The sequence below is a fragment of the Mauremys reevesii genome, linkage group 14, assembly GCF_016161935.1.
Source record: "Mauremys reevesii isolate NIE-2019 linkage group 14, ASM1616193v1, whole genome shotgun sequence".
Lineage (NCBI taxonomy): Eukaryota > Metazoa > Chordata > Testudines > Geoemydidae > Mauremys > Mauremys reevesii.
Genome location: NC_052636.1, coordinates 831,131 through 848,759, shown reverse-complemented (window position 1 = coordinate 848,759; position 17,629 = coordinate 831,131). Strand labels below are relative to the sequence as shown.

Here is a 17,629-nt window from a genome sequence, read left to right as displayed (position 1 = left end):
CCCCCGACACCACGTTCTGTATCCCCAGGAGACTCTGATGGCCACAGTCCGGAGCCCGAGCCGCCGAAGGACAGGTCCGTCCCCCAGCCCCGTCCGTCCCCCAGCCCCTCTGTCCGTCCTCCCAGCCCCCGTCTGCCCATCTGTCCGTCCCGCCAACCCCATCTGTCCCCCAGCCCCAGCCCCTGTCTGTCCGTCTGTCCCGCCAGTCCCTGTCTCTCTGTCCATCCCCCCCAACCCGCGTCTGTCCCCCCAGCCCCTCTGTCCGTCCTCCCAGCCCCCCCGTCTGCCCATCTGTCCCCCCAGTCCCTCATGTGTCTGTCTGTCCGTTCCCCCAGCCCCCATCTGTCCCCCCAGCCCCTGTCTGTCCGTCTGTCCCGCCAGTCCCCTGTCTCTCTGTCCATCCCCAACCCCGTCTGTCCCCCAGCCCCTCTGTCCGTTCCCCCAGCCCCCCCTCTGTCTGTCCATCTATCCGTCCCCCCAACCCCCATCTGTCCCCCCAGCCCCCTGTCTCTCTCTCTGTCCCCCCAGCCCCCCAAGTGACTGTCTGCTCCCCCCCACTGCCTCTCCATCCGTCTGCCCCCTGCCCCCCCGCAGCCCCCCCATCTGTCCAGCCGCTCTGACCTCGCTCCCCCTCCCCTCACAGGTGCTGCCCGTCCCCGAAGGGCCCCGGCTGGGGCTGACACTGCAGGACGGTAGGGGGTCATGCCTGGGGGCGCCGGGAGGAAGGAGGGCTGCGGGGTGGGGATGGAGGCCCTGCCGTGGGGATCGGGGCCAGGGAGGATTGGGGCCCCAGGGTGGGGAGGTGGGGCAGGGGCGTAGGGGCCTGGGGCGCCGAGGAGGGCTGCGGGGTGGGGATGGAGAGGCCCTGCCGGGGATCGGGGCAGGGAGGGCCTTGGGGCCGGGGCAGGGGATTGGGGCCCCAGGGTGGGGAGGTGGGGGCAGGGGCGTAGGGGCCTGGGGAGGTGCTGGGAGGGCTGCGGGGTGGGGATGGAGGCCCGGCGGGGATCAGGGCAGGGAGGGCCCTGGGGCGGGGCAGGGATTGGGGCCCCAGGGTGGGAGGTGGGGGCAGGGGCGTAGGGGCCTGGGGCGCAAGCGGGGCAGCCCCTGACCCCGTCTCCCCCCAGAGCCCCTGTACCAGACGTACCGCCAGGCCGTGATCCGCAAGGAGCTGCACCGCCAGACGCTGCCCCGCACCCCCAGCCTCGGCAGCTGGGACGGGACCAGCGCCCCCGGCCCCCGGCGCCCGGCCCCCGCAGCTCCCTCTGGCAGGACCTGCCGGCCGTGCGGGCCAGCGGCCTGCTCCGGCGCATCAGCCCCCAGGAGCGCAAGATGCAGGAGGTGGGTGGGGCCCCGCCGAGCCCCCCGGTTCCCCTGCCCCCCGGTGCTGTGCCCCCTGATTCCCCTGCCCCCCGGTTCCCCTGCCCCCCGGTGCTGTGCCCCCCGGTTCCCCTGCCCCCCCCAGTGCTGTGCCCCCCGGTTCCCCTGCCCCCTGGTTCCCCTGCCCCCAGTGCTGTGTCCCCTGGTTCCCCTGCCCCCAGCATTGTGCCCCCGGTTCCCCTGCCCCCAGTGCTGTGCCCCTGGTTCCCCTGCCCCCAGCATTGTGCCCCCGGTTCCCCTGCCCCCAGTGCTGTGCCCCCGGTTCCCCTGCCCCTGGATCCCCTGCCCCTGGTTCCCCTGCCCCCAGTGCTGTGCCCCTGGTTCCCCTGCCCCCAGCATTGTGCCCCCGGTTCCCCTGCCCCCAGTGCTGTGCCCCGGTTCCCCTGCCCCTGGATCCCCTGCCCCCTGGTTCCCCTGCCCCCAGTGCTGTGCCCCCCGGTTCCCCTGCCCCCAGTGCTGTGCCCCTGGTTCCCCTGCCCCTGGTTCCCTGCCCCCCCTTCCTCCTGCCCCCAATTCCCTGCCCCCGATTCCCCTGCCCCCAGCATTGTGCCCCCAGTTCCCCTGCCCCCAGTGCCGTGTCCCCGATTCCCCTGCCCCCAGCGCTCTGCCCCCACTTCCTCCTGCCCCGGGCCGGGCTGCGTGGGAGCGGAGGGGCCGGGGCTGGGGCCTGACCCCCGTGTCCCGGCAGAGCCTGTTCGAGGTGCTGACGTCGGAGGCCTCGTACCAGCGCTCGCTGCGCCTGCTGGCCGAGCACTTCGTGGAGTCGCGGGAGCTGGGCCAGACGCTGCTGCCCCGCGAGCGCCAGGCCCTGTTCTCCAGCATCCTGCGGGTCCGGGAGATCAGCGCCAGGTCAGCCCCCCCGTGCCCCCCCTGCGCCCCCCGTGCCCCCCTGTGCCCCGCGAGCGCCAGGCCCTGTTCTCCAGCATCCTGCGGGTCCGGGAGATCAGCGCCAGGTCAGCCCCCGTGCCCCCTGTGCCCCCGTGCCCCCCGTGCCCCTGTGCCCCCTGCGCGGCGCCAGGCCCTGTTCTCCAGCATCCTGCGGGTCCGGAGATCAGCGCCAGGTCAGCCCCTGTGCCCCCTGTATCCCCTGCCCCTGTACCCCTGTGCCCGCGGCGCCAGGCCCTGTTCTCCAGCGTCCTGCGGGTCCGGAGATCAGCGCCAGGTCAGCCCCTGTGCCCCCGTGCCCCCTGAGCCCCCGTGCCCCCTGCGCGCGGCGCCAGGCCCTGTTCTCCAGCATCCTGCGGGTCCGGAGATCAGCGCCAGGTCAGCCCCATGCCCCTGTACCCCTGTGCCCCCCTGTGCCCCCCGTGCCCCTGTGCCCGCGGCGCCAGGCCCTGTTCTCCAGCATCCTGCGGTCCGGGAGATCAGCGCCAGGTCAGCCCCTGTGCCCCCTGTATCCCCTCGCCCCCTGTACCCCTGTGCCCGCGAGCACCAGGCCCTGTTCTCCAGCGTCCTGCGGGTCTGGGAGATCAGCGCCAGGTCAGCCCCTGTGCCCCCTGTGCCCCTGAACCCCCTGTGCCCCTGCGCCCCTCGCCCCTGCGCCGCGAGCGCCAGGCCCTGTTCTCCAGCATCCTGCGGGTCCGGGAGATCAGCGCCAGGTCAGCCCCGTGCCCCCTGTGCCCCCCCTGCCCCCCGTGCCCCTGTGCCCCCGTGCTGTACGCGGCGCCAGGCCCTGTTCTCCAGCATCCTGCGGGTCCGGGAGATCAGCGCCAGGTCAGCCCCTGTGCCCCTGTGCCCCCTGAGACCCCTGTGCCCCTCGCCCCCGTGCCCCCTGTGCCCCGTGCCCCCTGTGCCCATGAGTGCAGGCCCTGTTCTCCAGCATCCTGTGGGTCCTAGAGATCAGCGCCAGGTCAGCCCCTGTGCCCCCTGTGCCCCTGAACCCCTGTGCCCCCTCGCCCCTGTGCCCCCGGCGCCAGGCCCTGTTCTCCAGCGTCCTGCGGATCCGGGAGATCAGCGCCAGGTCAGCCCCTGTGCCCCCTCGCCCCTGTACCCCTGTACCCCTCGCCCCCGTGCCCCTGAACCCCTGTGCCCCGGCGCCAGGCCCTGTTCTCCAGCATCCTGCGGGTCCGGGAGATCAGCGCCAGGTCAGCCCCTGTGCCCCCTGTGCCCCCTGTGCCCCCGTACCCTCCTGTGCCCGGCGCCAGGCCCTGTTCTCCAGCATCCTGCGGGTCCGGAGATCAGCGCCAGGTCAGCCCCTGTGCCCCCTGTGCCCCCCATACCCCCTGTGCCCCCTGCCCCTGTGCCCGCGGCGCCAGGCCCTGTTCTCCAGCATCCTGCGGGTCCGGAGATCAGCGCCAGGTCAGCCCCCTGTGCCCCCTGTGCCCCCTGAACCCCCTGTGCCCCCATTGCCCCCTGTGCCCGCGGCGCCAGGCCCTGTTCTCCAGCATCCTGCGGGTCCGGAGATCAGCGCCAGGTCAGCCCCTGTGCCCCCTGTACCCCCTGTGCCCCTGTGCCCCCTGCGCCGGCGCCAGGGCCTGTTCTCCAGCATCCTGCGGGTCCGGAGATCAGCGCCAGGTCAGCCCCTGTGCCCCCTGTGCCCCCATTGCCCCCCTGTGCCCCCTGCGCGGCAGGCCCTGTTCTCCAGCATCCTGCGGGTCCGGAGATCAGCGCCAGGTCAGCCCCGTGCCCCGTGCCCCCGTACCCCCGTGCCCCCTGTATCCCCTGTGCCCCTGTGCCTTGGCGCCAGGCCCTGTTCTCCAGCATCCTGCGGGTCCGGGAGATCAGCGCCAGGTCAGCCCCGTGCCCCCTGTGCCCCCGTACCCCTGTGCCCCCTGTGCCCCGTGCCCCCTGTGTCCCCGTGTGCCCGCGGCGCCAGGCCCTGTTCTCCAGCATCCTGCAGGTCCGGGAGATCAGCACCAGGTCAGCCCCTGTGCCCCTGTGCCCCTGAGACCCCCTGTGCCCCCGTGCCCCCTGTATCCCCTGTGTCCCCTCGCCCCACGGCGCCAGGCCCTGTTCTCCAGCATCCTGCGGGTCCGGGAGATCAGCGCCAGGTCAGCCCCATACCCTCCCTGTGCCCCCCGTGCCCCTGTGCCCCTATGCCCCCGTGCCCCTGAACCCCCTGTGCCCCTGAGCGCCAGGCCCTGTTCTCCAGCATCCTGCGGGTCTGGGAGATCAGCGCCAGGTCAGCCCCTGTACCCCCCATTGCCCCCTGTGCCCCCACGTACCCCTGTGCCCCCGTGCCCCTGTGCCCGGCGCCAGGCCCTGTTCTCCAGCATCCTGCGGTCCGGAGATCAGCGCCAGGTCAGCCCCGTGCCCCCTGTGCCCCCCATACCCCCGTGCCCCCTGTGCCCCCGTGCCCCCTGCCCCACGGCGCCAGGCCCTGTTCTCCAGCATCCTGCGGGTCCGGGAGATCAGCGCCAGGTCAGCCCCGTGCCCCTGTGCCCCCGTGCCCCTGTGCCCCACTGGCGCCAGGCCCTGTTCTCCAGCATCCTGCAGGTCCGGGAGATCAGCGCCAGGTCAGCTCCCCGTGCCCCTGTGCCCCCTGACCCCTGTGCCCCTGCGCCCCGCGGCGCCAGGCCCTGTTCTCCAGCATCCTGCGGGTCCGGGAGATCAGCGCCAGGTCAGCCCCGTGCCCCCGTGCCCCCTGCCCCGTGCCCCTGTATCCCCCTGTGCCCCCCTGTGCCCTGCGAGCGCCAGGCCCTGTTCTCCAGCATCCTGCGGGTCCGGGAGATCAGCGCCAGGTCAGCCCCGTGCCCCCTGTGCCCCCATTACCCCTGTGCCCCCTGTGCCCCCGTGCCCCCTGTGCCCCCGTGCCCAGCGCCAGGCCCTGTTCTCCAGCATCCTGCAGGTCCGGGAGATCAGCACCAGGTCAGCCCCCTGTGCCCCTGTGCCCCTGAGACCCCTGTGCCCCCTGTATCCCCTGTGTCCCCTCGCCCCGCGAGCGCCAGGCCCTGTTCTCCAGCATCCTGCGGGTCCGGGAGATCAGCGCCAGGTCAGCCCCCATACCCTCCCTGTGCCCCCATTGCCCCTGTGCCCCCTATGCCCCCGTGCCCCTGAACCCCCTGTGCCTTGGCGCCAGGCCCTGTTCTCCAGCATCCTGCGGGTCTGGGAGATCAGCGCCAGGTCAGCCCCTGTACCCCCGTACCCCTGTGCCCCACGTACCCCTGTGCCCCCGTGCCCCTGTGCCCATGGCGCCAGGCCCTGTTCTCCAGCATCCTGCGGGTCCGGGAGATCAGCGCCAGGTCAGCCCCCCCTGTGCCCCCCATACCCCGTGCCCCCTGTGCCCCCGTGCCCCCTGCGCCCCACGAGCGCCAGGCCCTGTTCTCCAGCATCCTGCGGGTCCGGGAGATCAGCGCCAGGTCAGCCCCGTGCCCCCTGTGCCCCCATGCCCCCTGTGCCCCCTGGCGCCAGGCCCGGTTCTCCCGCATCCTGCTGGTCCGGGAGATCAGCGCCAGGTCAGCCCCCCCGTGCCCCCCTGTGCCCCCCGTACCCCCCTGTGCCCCGCGAGCGCCAGGCCCTGTTCTCCAGCATCCTGCGGGTCCGGGAGATCAGCGCCAGGTCAGCCCCGTGCCCCCGTGCCCCCGTACCCCCGTGCCCCTGTATCCCCTGTGCCCCCTGTGCCCGCGGCGCCAGGCCCTGTTCTCCAGCATCCTGCGGGTCCGGGAGATCAGCGCCAGGTCAGCCCCGTGCCCCCTGTGCCCCCGTACCCCTGTGCCCCCTGTGCCCCTGTGCCCCGTGTGCCCGCGGCGCCAGGCCCTGTTCTCCAGCATCCTGCAGGTCCGGAGATCAGCACCAGGTCAGCCCCTGTGCCCCCTCCGTGCCCCCATTGCCCCCGTGCCCCTGTATCCCCTGTGCCCCTGTGCCCCTTGCATGTCCCCGTGTGCTGCCAGCATGACCCCAACCTTCCCCCGTATGCCTCCGGGTGCCCACGGCCTTCCCCTGGCCCAGCCTGCCCCCATGTGCCCGGCATGTCCCGCGTAGCCCGGTTTCGCCCGGTCCCCTGGCATATCCATCCTGGGCCTCCCAGCATGTTTCCCAGACCCCAGCGTGCCCACGGCACATCCCCAGCATGTGCTTCCGTGTACCCCGGCCTGCCCACGGCATGTCCCCTGGTCCCCTGTGCACCCCAGCATGTCCCCCAGACCCCTCATAGTCCATCCACGGCCGCCCAGCGCCCCCGGCTCCACGCCCCGGCCTGCCCCACACCGAGCCCCGCCCTGACGCCCCGGCCTGCCCCACCAGGCCCCGGCCCTGACGCCCCGGCCTGCCCCACAGAGCCCCCGCCCTGACGCCCCGGCCTGCCCACACCGAGCCCCCGCCCTGGCGCCCCGGCCTGCCCCACACCGAGCCCCCGCCCTGGCGCCCCGGGTGCCGCGGCAGGTTCCTGGAGGCGCTGGAGCGGCGCGTGGCCGAGAACCTGCAGATCCGCGACCTGAGCGACGTGGTGGCCGCCCACGCGCGGCGCGACTTCCCCGCCTACGTGGATTACGTGCGCAACCAGCCCTACCAGGAGCGGGAGTACAGCGCCCTCATGTGCGCGGGGCGGGGCTAGGGGCTGCGGGGGCAGGGCTAGGCTGCGGGGAGCAGGGCTAGGAGCCGCGGGGCGGGGCTTGGGGCTGCAGGGGCGGGGCTAGGCCGCGGGGCGGAGCTAGGGGCCGATGGGCGGGACTTGGGGCTGCAGGGGCGGGGCTAGGGGCCGAGGGGCGGGGCTTGGGGCCATGCGGCGGGGCTTGGGGCCGCGGGGCGGGGTTGGGAGCCGAGGGGCGGGGCTTGGGGCGCGGGGCTAGGGCCGAGGGGCGGGGCCATGGGGGCTATGGGCCACAGGGGCGGGGCTATTAGGATGGGGCGGGGCCATGGACCACAGGGGCGGGGCCATGGGGGCTGGTGGCCACAGCGGCTGGTGGGTTATGGGGGCCATGGGAGAGGGGTGGGGCATGGGGATGGGAGGATGGGGGCTGGTGGCCACAGCGGCTGGTGGGTTATGGGGGCCATGGGAGAGGGGTGAGGGGCATGGGAGGATGGGGGCTGGTGGCCACAGGGGCTGGAGGGTAATGGGGGCCCATGGGAGAGGGGTGGGGGCCATGGGGATGGGAGGATGAGGGGCTGGTGGCCACAGGGGCTGGAGGGTAATGGGGGCCCATGGGGAGAGGGGTGGGGGCCATGGGGATGGGAGGATGAGGGGCTGGTGGCCACAGGGGCTGGAGGGTTCTGGGGCACGGGAGAGGGGTGGGGGCCATGGGGCATGGGAGGATGGGGCTGGTGGCCACAGGGGCTGGAGGGTTCTGGGGGCACGGGAGAGGGTGGGGGCCATGGGGATGGGAGGATGGGGGCTGAGTGGCCACAGCGGCTGGTGGGTTATGGGGGCCACGGGAGAGGGGTGGGGGCCATGGGGATGGGGATGGGGGCTGGTGGCCACAGGGGCTGGAGGGAGAGGGGGTGGGGGGCCATGGGGGATGGGGGATGGGGGGCTGGTGGCCACAGGGGCTGGAGGGAGAGGGGGTGGGGGGCTGGGGGGCAGGGCGAGGCCCCGGGTGGGGTTTGGGGGGCTCAGGCCCCGTCTCACCCCCTCTCCCCCGCGCAGGGAGCGAAACGGCCCCTTTGCGGCGGTGCTGAGCCGGCTGCAGGCGCATCCCGTGTGCCAGCGCCTGCCCCTCCTGTCCTTCCTGCTGCTGCCCTTCCAGCGCATCACCCGCCTCAGGATGCTGCTGCAGGTGGGACCCCGGCGTCCGGGGAGCCGGGCGGGGGCCGGGACGCCTGGGGTCTGCCCCCCGCGCTGGGAGGGGAGGGGGGCCGGGAGCCAGGACTCCTGGGTTCTCCCGCCGGCTCTGGGAGGGGAGTGGGGGCTGGTGGTGAGAGCAGGGGGGGCTGGGAGCCAGGACGCCTGGGTTCTCTCCTCGGCTCTGGGAGGGGGCTGGGGGCTGGTGGTTAGAGCAGGGGGGCTGGGAGCCAGGACTCCTGGGTTCTCTCCCCGGCTCTGGGAGGAGTGGGGGCTGGTGGTTAGAGCAGGGGGCTGGGAGCCAGGAGTCCTGGGTTCTCCCCCCGGCTCTGGGAGGAGAGGGGCTGGTGGTTAGAGCAGGGGCTGGGTGCCAGGACGCCTGGGTTCTCTCCCCGGCTCTGGGAGGGGAGTGGGGGCTGGTGGTTAGAGCAGGGGGAGCTGGGAGCCAGGACTCCTGGGTTCTCCCGCCGGCTCTGGGAGGGGAGGGGGGGCTGGTTGGTCAGAGCAGGGGGGCTGGGAGCCAGGACTCCTGGGTTCTCTCCCCAGCTCTGGGAGGAGGGGCTGGTGGGTTGGAGCAGGGGGCTGTGAGCCAGGACTCCTGGGTTCTCTCCCCAGCTCTGGGAGGGGAGTGGGGGCTGGTGGGTTGGAGCAGGGGGGGCTGGGGGCCAGGACTCCTGGGTTCTCTCCCCATCTCACCGGCCCCCCCCCTGTGCCCCAGAACATCCTGCGCCGGGCGGAGGAGGGCTCGGAGCGGGAGCGAAACGCGCTGGACGCCCTGGCCTGTGTCTCCCAGGTGAGTCGGGGGGCGGTGGCTGCGGGGGTGGGGGGGGGCTGTGGGCGCTGCCCCCCATCACTCGCCCCCCTCTGCCCCCCAGATCATCGAGGAGTGTAACTCGGAGGTGGGGCGCATGCGGGAGACGGAGGAGCTGATCGAGATCGCCGGGCGCATCGACTTCGACCGGCTCAAGGTGCCCCCCCGCCCGTCGGGCCTCCTGCCCCCCAACCCCTGCCCCCCGTGGCTCTGCCGGGGGGAGTCTGGGGGCCTGGCATGGCCCTGGCACCTCGTGCCCCTCCCGGCTGGGCATGGAGCGGGCGTCCCGCACTCGCCCCCATTCCCGAAGGGGGGTGGGAGCCCCCGTGTCCAGGGGGTCCTGCCCCCCATGGGTCTGGTGCTGCACAGGCCCTGTGCTGGGGTCGTGCCGACCCCCCCCACGTCTCTGACCCCCCCCAGCCCTGTGCTGGGGTCCGGCCCCGCCCCCCTCATCGCGGCCCCGCCCCGGCCCTGTGCTGGGGTCGTGCCCCTCCCCACATCGCTGACCCCCGCCCTGTGCTGGGGTCCTGCCCCTCCCCGTGTCTCTGACCCCCGGCCCCGTGCTGGGGTCCTGCCCTCCCCACATCGCTGCCCCCAGCCCTGTGCTGGGGTTCTGCCCCGCGTCTCTGACCCCCCCGGCCCTGTGCTGGGGTCCTGCCCCCCGTGTCTCTGCCCCCCCCGGGCCTGTGCTGGGGTCCCGCCCCCGCGTCTCTGACCCCCCCGGCCCTGTGCTGGGGTCCTGCCCCCCGTGTCTCTGCCCCCCCCGGGCCTGTGCTGGGGTCGTGCCCCTCCCACATCGCTGACCCCCGCCCTGTGCTGGGGTCCTGCCCCTCCCCGTGTCTCTGACCCCCGGCCCCGTGCTGGTCCTGCCCCTCCCCACATCGCTGCCCCCAGCCCTGTGCTGGGGTTCTGCCACGTCTCTGGACCCCCGGCCCTGTGCTGGGGCCCTGCCCCTCCCCCGTGTCTCTGCCCCCGCCCTGTGCTGGGGTCCCGCCCCCCGTCTCTGACCCCGGCCCTGTGCTGGGGTCCTGCCCCGTGTCTCTGACCCCTGGCCCTGTGCTGGGGTCCTGCCCCTCCCCACGTCACTGCCCCCGGCCCTGTGCTGGGGTCCTGCCCTCCCCACACATCGCTGACCCCCCCCCCGTGCTGGGGTCCTGCCCCTCCCCACACATCGCTGACTCCCCCCCCGCCCTGTGCTGGGGCCCCGCCCCCCGTGTCTCTGCCCCCCCCGCCCTGTGCTGGGGCCCTGCCCCATGTCTCTGCCCCCCGCCCTGTGCTGGGGCCCGCCCCCTGTCTCTGACCCCCGCCCCCAGGCGGTGCCCATCGTCTCGCAGCGCCGGCGGCTGGAGAAGCAGGGGCTCTGGCCGAGGTGCTGCCCCGGGGTCCCTGTTCGGCACCAGGCCCCGGACGGTTCCCATCCACCTCTTCCTCTTCAGCGACCTGCTGCTCATCACCCAGCGCAAGAGGTGGGGCGGGGCCGGGGCTCCCCGGGGCTGGGGCAGGGACAGGAGCGCCGGGGGCGGGGTGGGAATCAGGGTCTCTGGGATGGATATTGGGGGCTGGGGGCTCCTGGGGGCTGGGGCAGGAGAGGAGCTCCGGGGTCAGGGGACTTGGGGTCCCTGGGCCGGGGATTGGGGCTGGGGGCTCCCAGGGGCTGGAGGAGCTCCGGGGTCGGTGGGAATCGGGTCTCTGGGATGGATATTGGGGGCTGGGGGCTCCCCGGGGCTGGAGGAGCTCCGGGGTCGGTGGGAATCAGGGTCTCTGGGATGGATATTGGGGGCTGGGGGCTCCTGGGGTCTGGGGCAGGGACAGGAGCTCCGGGGGTCAGTGGGAATCAGGGTCCCTGGGCCGGGGATTGGGGGCTGGGGCTCTCCGGGGCTGGAGGAGCTCAGGGGTCGGTGGGAATCAGGGTCTCTGGGATGGATATTGGGGGCTGGGGGCTCCCCGGGGGTCTGGGGCAGGGACAGGAGCTCCGGGGGGGCGGGGTGGGAATCGGGGTCTCTGGGGTGGATATTGGGGGGCTGGGGGCTCCCTGGGGGGCTGGGGCAGGGAGAGGAGCTCCGGGGTCAGGGGACTTGGGGTCCCTGGGCCGGGATTGGGGGCTGGGGCTCCCGGGGCTGGGGCAGGGACAGGAGCTCCGGGGGTCGGTAGGAATCGGGGTCTCTGGGATGGATATTGGGGGCTGGGGCTCCCGGGGTCTGGGGCAGGGACAGGAGCTCCGGGGGTCGGGGGTCAGGGGTCGGGGTCCCTGGGCCGGGATTGGGGTCTGGGGCTCCTGGGGTCTGGGGCAGGAGAGGAGCTCCGGGGTCGGGGTCCCTGGGCCGGGATTGGGGGCTGGGGCCCAGCCGCCTGACGCCGTGTCCCAGCGCGGGCGCCGTGGTGCTGGACTACGGGCACCGGTCGCTGGTGTCGGTGCAGGGGTGGGGCAGCCCCGGCCCCGGCCTGGGCCAGGCCTTTTACCTCACCCTGCTGGAGAACCACCGGGGCCAGGCCTGCGGCGCCTCTGCCGGGCCCCAGCCAGTGAGTGGGGCCCGGGGCCGGGGGTGGGGAACAGGGATCGGGGAGGGTCCCGGGGCCCGGGGAACAGGGATCGGGGAGGAGGCCAGGGGGCCGGGGGCCTGGGAACAGGGATCGGGAGCAGGCCAAGGGGGCCGGGAGGGGGAAAACGGGGGCAGGACAGAGGGACACTCCCGGGGGGGGCAGGGCCCCCCCTCCCTGTCCCTGAGGGGCCCTGCAGCTGCCTGGGGAGGGGAGGGGGGGGAGGCTGGGGGAGGGGCGATGGAGGCCCCCCCCCCACAGTCTCTGCCCCCCCCCGCAGGTCGGACATGCACCGATGGATGGAGGCTTTTCCCCAGCCCGGCGCCCCCCCCAGCCAGCCCCAGGAGACCGTCTACGAGGACTGGGGTGAGCATGCGCCGCCCGGACGCCTGGGTCCCCCCGGCTCTGGGAGGGGAGTGGGGGCTGGGGGGTTAGAGCAGGGGGGGCTGGGAGCCAGGACTCCTGGGTTCTCTCCCCGGCTCTGGGAGGGGAGTGGAGGCTGGGGGTTAGAGCAGGGGGGGCTGGGAGCCAGGACTCCTGGGTTCTCCCCGGCTGTGGGAGGGCAGTGGGGGCTGGGAGCCAGGATTCCTGGGTTCTCTCCTGGGCTCTCCGAGGAGTGTGGGGTGTAGTGGTCCGAGCAGGGGGGCTGGGAGCCAGGCCTCCTGGGTTCTCTCCCCGGCTCTGGGTGTGGTGTGGGGGGTGGTGGTTTGAGCAGGGGGGGCTGGGAGCCAGGACTCCTGGGTTCTCTCCCCAGCTCTGGGAGGGGAGTGGGGGCTGGTGGGTCAGAGCAGGGGCTGGGAGCCAGGACTCCTGGGTTCTCTCCCGGCTCTGGGAGGAGTGGAGGCTGGTGGGTTGGAGCAGGGGCTGGGAGCCAGGACTCCTGGGTTCTCTCCTGGCTCTGGGAGGAGTGGGGCTGGTGGGTCAGAGCAGGGGGCTGGGAGCCAGGACTCCTGGGTTCTCTCCCGGCTCTGGGAGGAGTGGGGCTGGTGGGTTGGAGCAGGGGCTGGGAGCCAGGACTCCTGGGTTCTCCCCGGTTCTGGGAGGAGTGGGGCTGGTGGGTTAGAGCAGTGGGGGCTGGGAGCCAGGACTCCTGGGTTCTCCCCCCGGCTCTGGGTGGGGTGTGGGGGCTGGTGGGTCAGAGCAGGGGGCTGGGAGCCAGGACTCCTGGGTTCTCCCGGCTCTGGGAGGGGTGGGGCTGGTGGGTCAGAGCAGGGGCTGGGAGCCAGGACTCCTGGGTTCTCTCCTGGCTCTGGGAGGAGTGGGGCTGGTGGGTTGGAGCAGGGGCTGGTAGCCAGGACTCCTGGGTTCTCTCCCGGCTCTGGGAGGAGTGGGGGCTGGTGGTTAATGCAGGGGGCTGGGAGCCAGGACTCCTGGGTTCTCCCCCTGGCTCTGGGAGGGGAGCGGGGGCTGGGGGGTCAGAGCAGGGGGGCTGGGAGCCAGGACTCCTGGGTTCTCTCCTGGCTGGGGGGGGCAGGGCTCTCACTGCCCCCCCGCCCCCAGACTGCCCCCAGGCGCACTGCGTGGAGCCCTACGTGGCCAGACAGGCCGACGAGCTGAGCCTGGAGCCGGCCGACGTGGTGAACGTGCTGCGCAAGACGAGCGAGGGTGAGCGGGGCGGGATGGGGTGCAGCCCCCCTGGACCCAGGCAGGGAGCCCCAGTGCTGCCCCCTGGTGGCTGAGTCGGATCAGACCCAGGCACCTGCTCCCTGCATTGCCCCCCTGGACCTCCCCCCGCATGGGGGGCCCCCCAGTCTCCCTGCCCCAGGGCCCCAAATCCCTGGGCCTCGCCCCCGTGCAGCCCCTGCCCGGGCGCTGGCCTGGGTCCCCGTGCAGCCCCTGCCCGGGCGCTGGCCTGGGCCTCGCCCCCCGTGCAGCCCCTGCCCGGGCGCTGGCCTGGGCCCTTGCCCCCGTGCAGCCCCTGCCCGGGCGCTGGCCTGGGTCCCCCGGTGCAGCCCCTGCCCGGGCGCTGGCCTGGGTCCCCACCCCGTGCAGCCCCTGCCCGGGCGCTGGCCTGGGTCCCCGTGCAGCCCCTGCCCGGGCGCTGGCCTGGGTCCCCGTGCAGCCCCTGCCCCGGGCGCTGGCCTGGGTCTCCCCGTGCAGCCCCTGCCCGGGCGCTGGCCTGGGTCCCCGTGCAGCCCCTGCCCGGGCGCTGGCCTGGGTCCCCGTGCAGCCCCTGCCCGGGCGCTGGCCTGGGTCCCCCGTGCAGCCCCTGCCCGGGCGCTGGCCTGGGTCCCCGTGCAGCCCCTGCCCGGGCGCTGGCCTGGGTCTCCCCGTGCAGCCCCTGCCCGGGTGCTGGCCTGGGCCTCGCCCCCCGTGCAGCCCCTGCCCGGGCGCTGGCCTGGGCCCTTGCCCCCGTGCAGCCCCTGCCCCGGGCGCTGGCCTGGGTCCCCGGTGCAGCCCCTGCCCGGGCGCTGGCCTGGGTCCCCCCACCGTGCAGCCCCTGCCCCGGGCGCTGGCCTGGGTCCCCCCCCAGTGCAGCCCCGGCCGCGGGCGCTGGCCTGGGTCCCCCCCGTGCAGCCCCTGCCCGGGCGCTGGCCTGGGTCTCCCCGTGCAGCCCCTGCCCGGGCGCTGGCCTGGGTCCCCCGCCCCGTGCAGCCCCTGCCCCGGGTGCTGGCCTGGGTCCCCCCGTGCAGCCCCTGCCCGGGCGCTGGCCTGGGTCTCCCCGTGCAGCCCCTGCCCGGGCGCTGGCCTGGGCCCCGTGCAGCCCCTGCCCCGGGCGCTGGCCTGGGTCCCCCCCCCGTGCCGGCCGCGCTCACCCTCCGCTCCCCCCGGCAGGCTGGTGCCAGGGCCTGCGACTGGCCGACGGGCGCAAGGGCTGGTTCCCGGCCGCCCACGTGCGGGAGATCACCAGCGAGCACGTCCGCCGGCGCAACCTGCACGAGAGGCACCGGCTGCTCCAGGCCGCCCGGCAGCTGCAGCTCAGCCGCCTCGCCACCGCCAGGGCCGGCTCCGCCTGAGCGGGCCACCGAGCTGGGCACGGGACACGGCCTCAGCCGCCTCGCCACCGCCAGGGCCGGCTCCGCCTGAGCGGGCCACCGAGCTGGGCACGGGACACGGCCTCAGCCGCCTCGCCACCGCCAGGGCCGGCTCCGCCTGAGCGGGCCACCGAGCTGGGCACGGGACACGGCCTCAGCCGCCTAGCCACCGCCAGGGCCGGCTCCGCCTGAGCAGGCGCGGGACACGCCCTGATCCGCCGAGCCGGGCACGGGACACGGCCTGATCCGCCGAGCCGGGCACGGGACACGGCCTCAGCCGCCTCGCCACCGCCAGGGCCGGCTCCGCCTGAGCGGGCGCGGGAACCCACCGGGCACGAGACACGGCCTGATCCACTGAGCCGGGCGCGGGACACGGCCTGATCCACCGAGCCGGGCACGGGACACGCCTGAGCCGCCGAGCCGGGCACGGGACACAGCCTGAGCCGCCGAGCCGGGCACGGGACACGGCCTCAGCCGCCTCGCCACCGCCAGGGCCGGCTCTGCCTGAGCGGGCGCGGGACACGCCTGAGCCGCCGAGCCGGGCACGGGACACGCCAGGCACGGGACACGCCCTGATCCACCGAGCCGGGCACGGGACACGGCCTGAGCCGCCGAGCCGGGCACGGGACACGCCCTGATCCACCGAGCCGGGCACGGGACACGCCTGAGCCGCCGAGCCGGGCACGGGAACACGCCAGGCACGGGACACGCCCTGATCCACCCGAGCCGGGCACGGGACACGGCCTGAGCCGCCGAGCCGGGCACGGGAACACGCCAGGCACGGGACACGCCCTGATCCACCCGAGCCGGGCACGGGAGACGGCCTGAGCCGCCCCCCCCCCGGGATACTGCGACGGGCACCAGGCCGGGGGTGGCCCAGCTGCCTTGGGCTATGTCGGGGCAGCCAAGCCCCAGCCAAACCCCCCCTGAGCCAGTGGGGGGGTGCAGGGCAGGGCCCCCCCCAGCCAGCTGCCCCCGGCACAGCAGGCACCGCCCGGGGGGGGGGGGGGACAGCTCCGGTGTTGGGTGGGGGCTGCTCCGGGACAAGCTACCTCAGCTGGGCCCCCCCCCAGGGGCCAGGCGGAAACACTGCCCCCCTCAAACCAGCACCCCCCCAAGCACGGCCCTGGAGCTGTGACGCCCCCGTCCGTCTCCTGGCCCCCCCAGGTCCTGCCCGGCAGCTCCCAGCAGGGATTGGGGGGGGGCCTGGCGGGTTCAGCTGCTGTGTCTTGGCCTGGCTGGTGCCCCCCCCCATTAATTTATTAGGGCTGGGGGGGGTCATGCCATGGCTGGTTTTATAAAGAGAGAGAAACGAAGACCCGGCCCAGTGACTGACATGGGGGAGAATCGAGGGGGGAGGCGTGTTGGGGGCGTTCTCCCATGGGGCGGCGTCACAGATTACCCCCCCCAGCTGCTGTGAAGGGATTTACGCGCTGGCTGCCACGTGCCCCTGACGCCCCCCGGCCTGGGGGGTCCCCGGTCAGTCCTGGCACTGGGGACGCCCCACAGCGGGCGGCTGCCACCCAGCGCCCCAGCACTTTCCACAACTGGCTGCACAGGCTGAGAGCTGGGTATTAGCCCTGGGGTGAACCCCCCCCCCCAGCTGGGGAGAGAACCCAGGAGTCCTGGCTCCCAGCCCCCCCTGCTCCAACCCACCAGCCCCCACTCCCCTCCCAGAGCCGGGGAGAGAACCCAGGAGTCCTGGCTCCCAGCCCCCCCTGCTCCAACCCACCAGCCCCCACTCCCCTCCTGGAGCCGGGGAGAGAACCCAGGAGTCCTGGCTCCCAGCCCCGCCCCCGCTGTAACCCACCAGCCCCCACTCCCCTCCCAGAGCCTGGACCCAGGAGTCCTGGCTCCCAGCCCCTGCTCCAACCCACCAGCCCCCTCCCCTCCTCCTCCCAGAGCCAGGAGAGAACCCAGGAGTCCGGGCTCCCAGCCCCGCCCCGCTGTAACCCACCAGCCCCACTCCTCCCAGAGCCTGGACCCAGGAGTCCTGGCTCCCAACCCCTGCTCCAACCCACCAGCCCCCTCCCCTCCTCGCCAGGAGAGAACCCAGGAGTCCTGGCTCCCAGCCCCTGCTCCAACTCACCAGCCCCACTCCTCCCAGCGCCGGGAGAACCCAGGAGTCCTGGCTCCCAGCCCCCTGCTCCAACCCACCAGCCCCACTCCTCCCAGAGCCAGGAGAGAACCCAGGAGTCCTGGCTCCCAGCCCCTGCTCTAACCCACCTGCCCCCACTCCTCCCAGAGCCAGGAGAGAACCCAGGAGTCCTGGCTCCCAGCCCCTGCTCCAACCCACCAGCCCCCACTCCTCCCAGAGCCAGGAGAGAACCCAGGAGTCCTGGCTCCCAGCCCCCTGCTCTAACCCACCAGCCCCACTCCTCCCAGAGCCAGGAGAGACCCCAGGAGTCCTGGCTCCCAGCTCCCTGATCTAACCCACCAGCCCCACTCCTCCCAGAGCCGGGGAGAGAACCCAGGAGTCCTGGCTCCCAGCCCCCCGGCTCTAACCCACCCGCCCCCACTCCTCCCAGAGCCAGGAGAGAACCCAGGAGTCCTGGCTCCCAGCCCCTGCTCTAACCCACCAGCCCCCACTCCTCCCAGAGCCAGGAGAGAACCCAGGAGTCCTGGCTCCCAGCCCCCTGCTCTAACCCACCAGCCCCACTCCTCCCGGGCCGGGAGAACCCAGGAGTCCTGGCTCCCAGCCCCCTGCTCTAACCCACCAGCCCCACTCCTCCCAGAGCTGGTGATAGAACCCAGGAGTCCTGGCTCCCCACCCCAACCCACCTGCCCCCACTCCGCTCCCAGAGCTGGGATAGAACCCAGGAGTCCTGGCTCCCAGCCCCTGCTCCAACCCACCAGCCCCACTCCTCCCAGAGCCAGGAGAGAACCCAGGAGTCCTGGCTCCCAGCCCCTGCTCTAACCCACCAGCCCCCACTCCTCCCAGAGCCAGGAGAGAACCCAGGAGTCCTGGCTCCCAGCTCCTGCTCTAACCCACCAGCCCCACTCCTCCCAGAGCTGGGAGAGAACCCAGGAGTCCTGGCTCCCAGCCCCTGCTCTAACCACCAGCCCCACTCCTCCCAGAGCCGGGGAGAACCAGGAGTCCCCGCCCCCCATGCCACAAAGACACCTCGGAGGCCGTGGTTAAAAATATACATTTATGGGGGGGGAGGACCCCCAATAATTTAACATGTTTTATACACAGCAGCCACATCCCCCCCCAGCACCACCAGCCCCCAGATCCCCCTGGCCCCCCTCCCAGCCCCCCAGGTGCAGCCC

The 17,629-nt window shown here is 73.9% G+C and overlaps 1 protein-coding gene and 1 long non-coding RNA gene across 2 annotated transcripts; both read left to right on the top strand.

Annotated features, from left to right (window-relative positions):
* Nucleotides 1–1,222, top strand: LOC120381828. Its single transcript, XR_005588160.1, has 3 exons — nt 1–74; nt 644–692; nt 1,125–1,222. It is a non-coding gene; the product is annotated as an uncharacterized LOC120381828 (long non-coding RNA).
* Nucleotides 1,223–1,227: 5 nt separating this feature from the next.
* On the top strand, nt 1,228–14,338 carry ARHGEF15 (Rho guanine nucleotide exchange factor 15; the record flags this gene model as incomplete). The annotated part of the gene is made up of 11 exons (XM_039499586.1): nt 1,228–1,338; nt 2,066–2,226; nt 6,697–6,849; nt 7,898–8,027; nt 8,751–8,825; nt 8,908–9,089; nt 10,157–10,309; nt 11,210–11,386; nt 11,662–11,747; nt 12,882–12,986; nt 14,157–14,338. Coding segments are annotated over 11 exons (1,515 nt in total), but the record flags the coding sequence as incomplete, so codon positions are not given.
* Between the last annotated feature and the right edge of the window lie 3,291 nt (nt 14,339–17,629).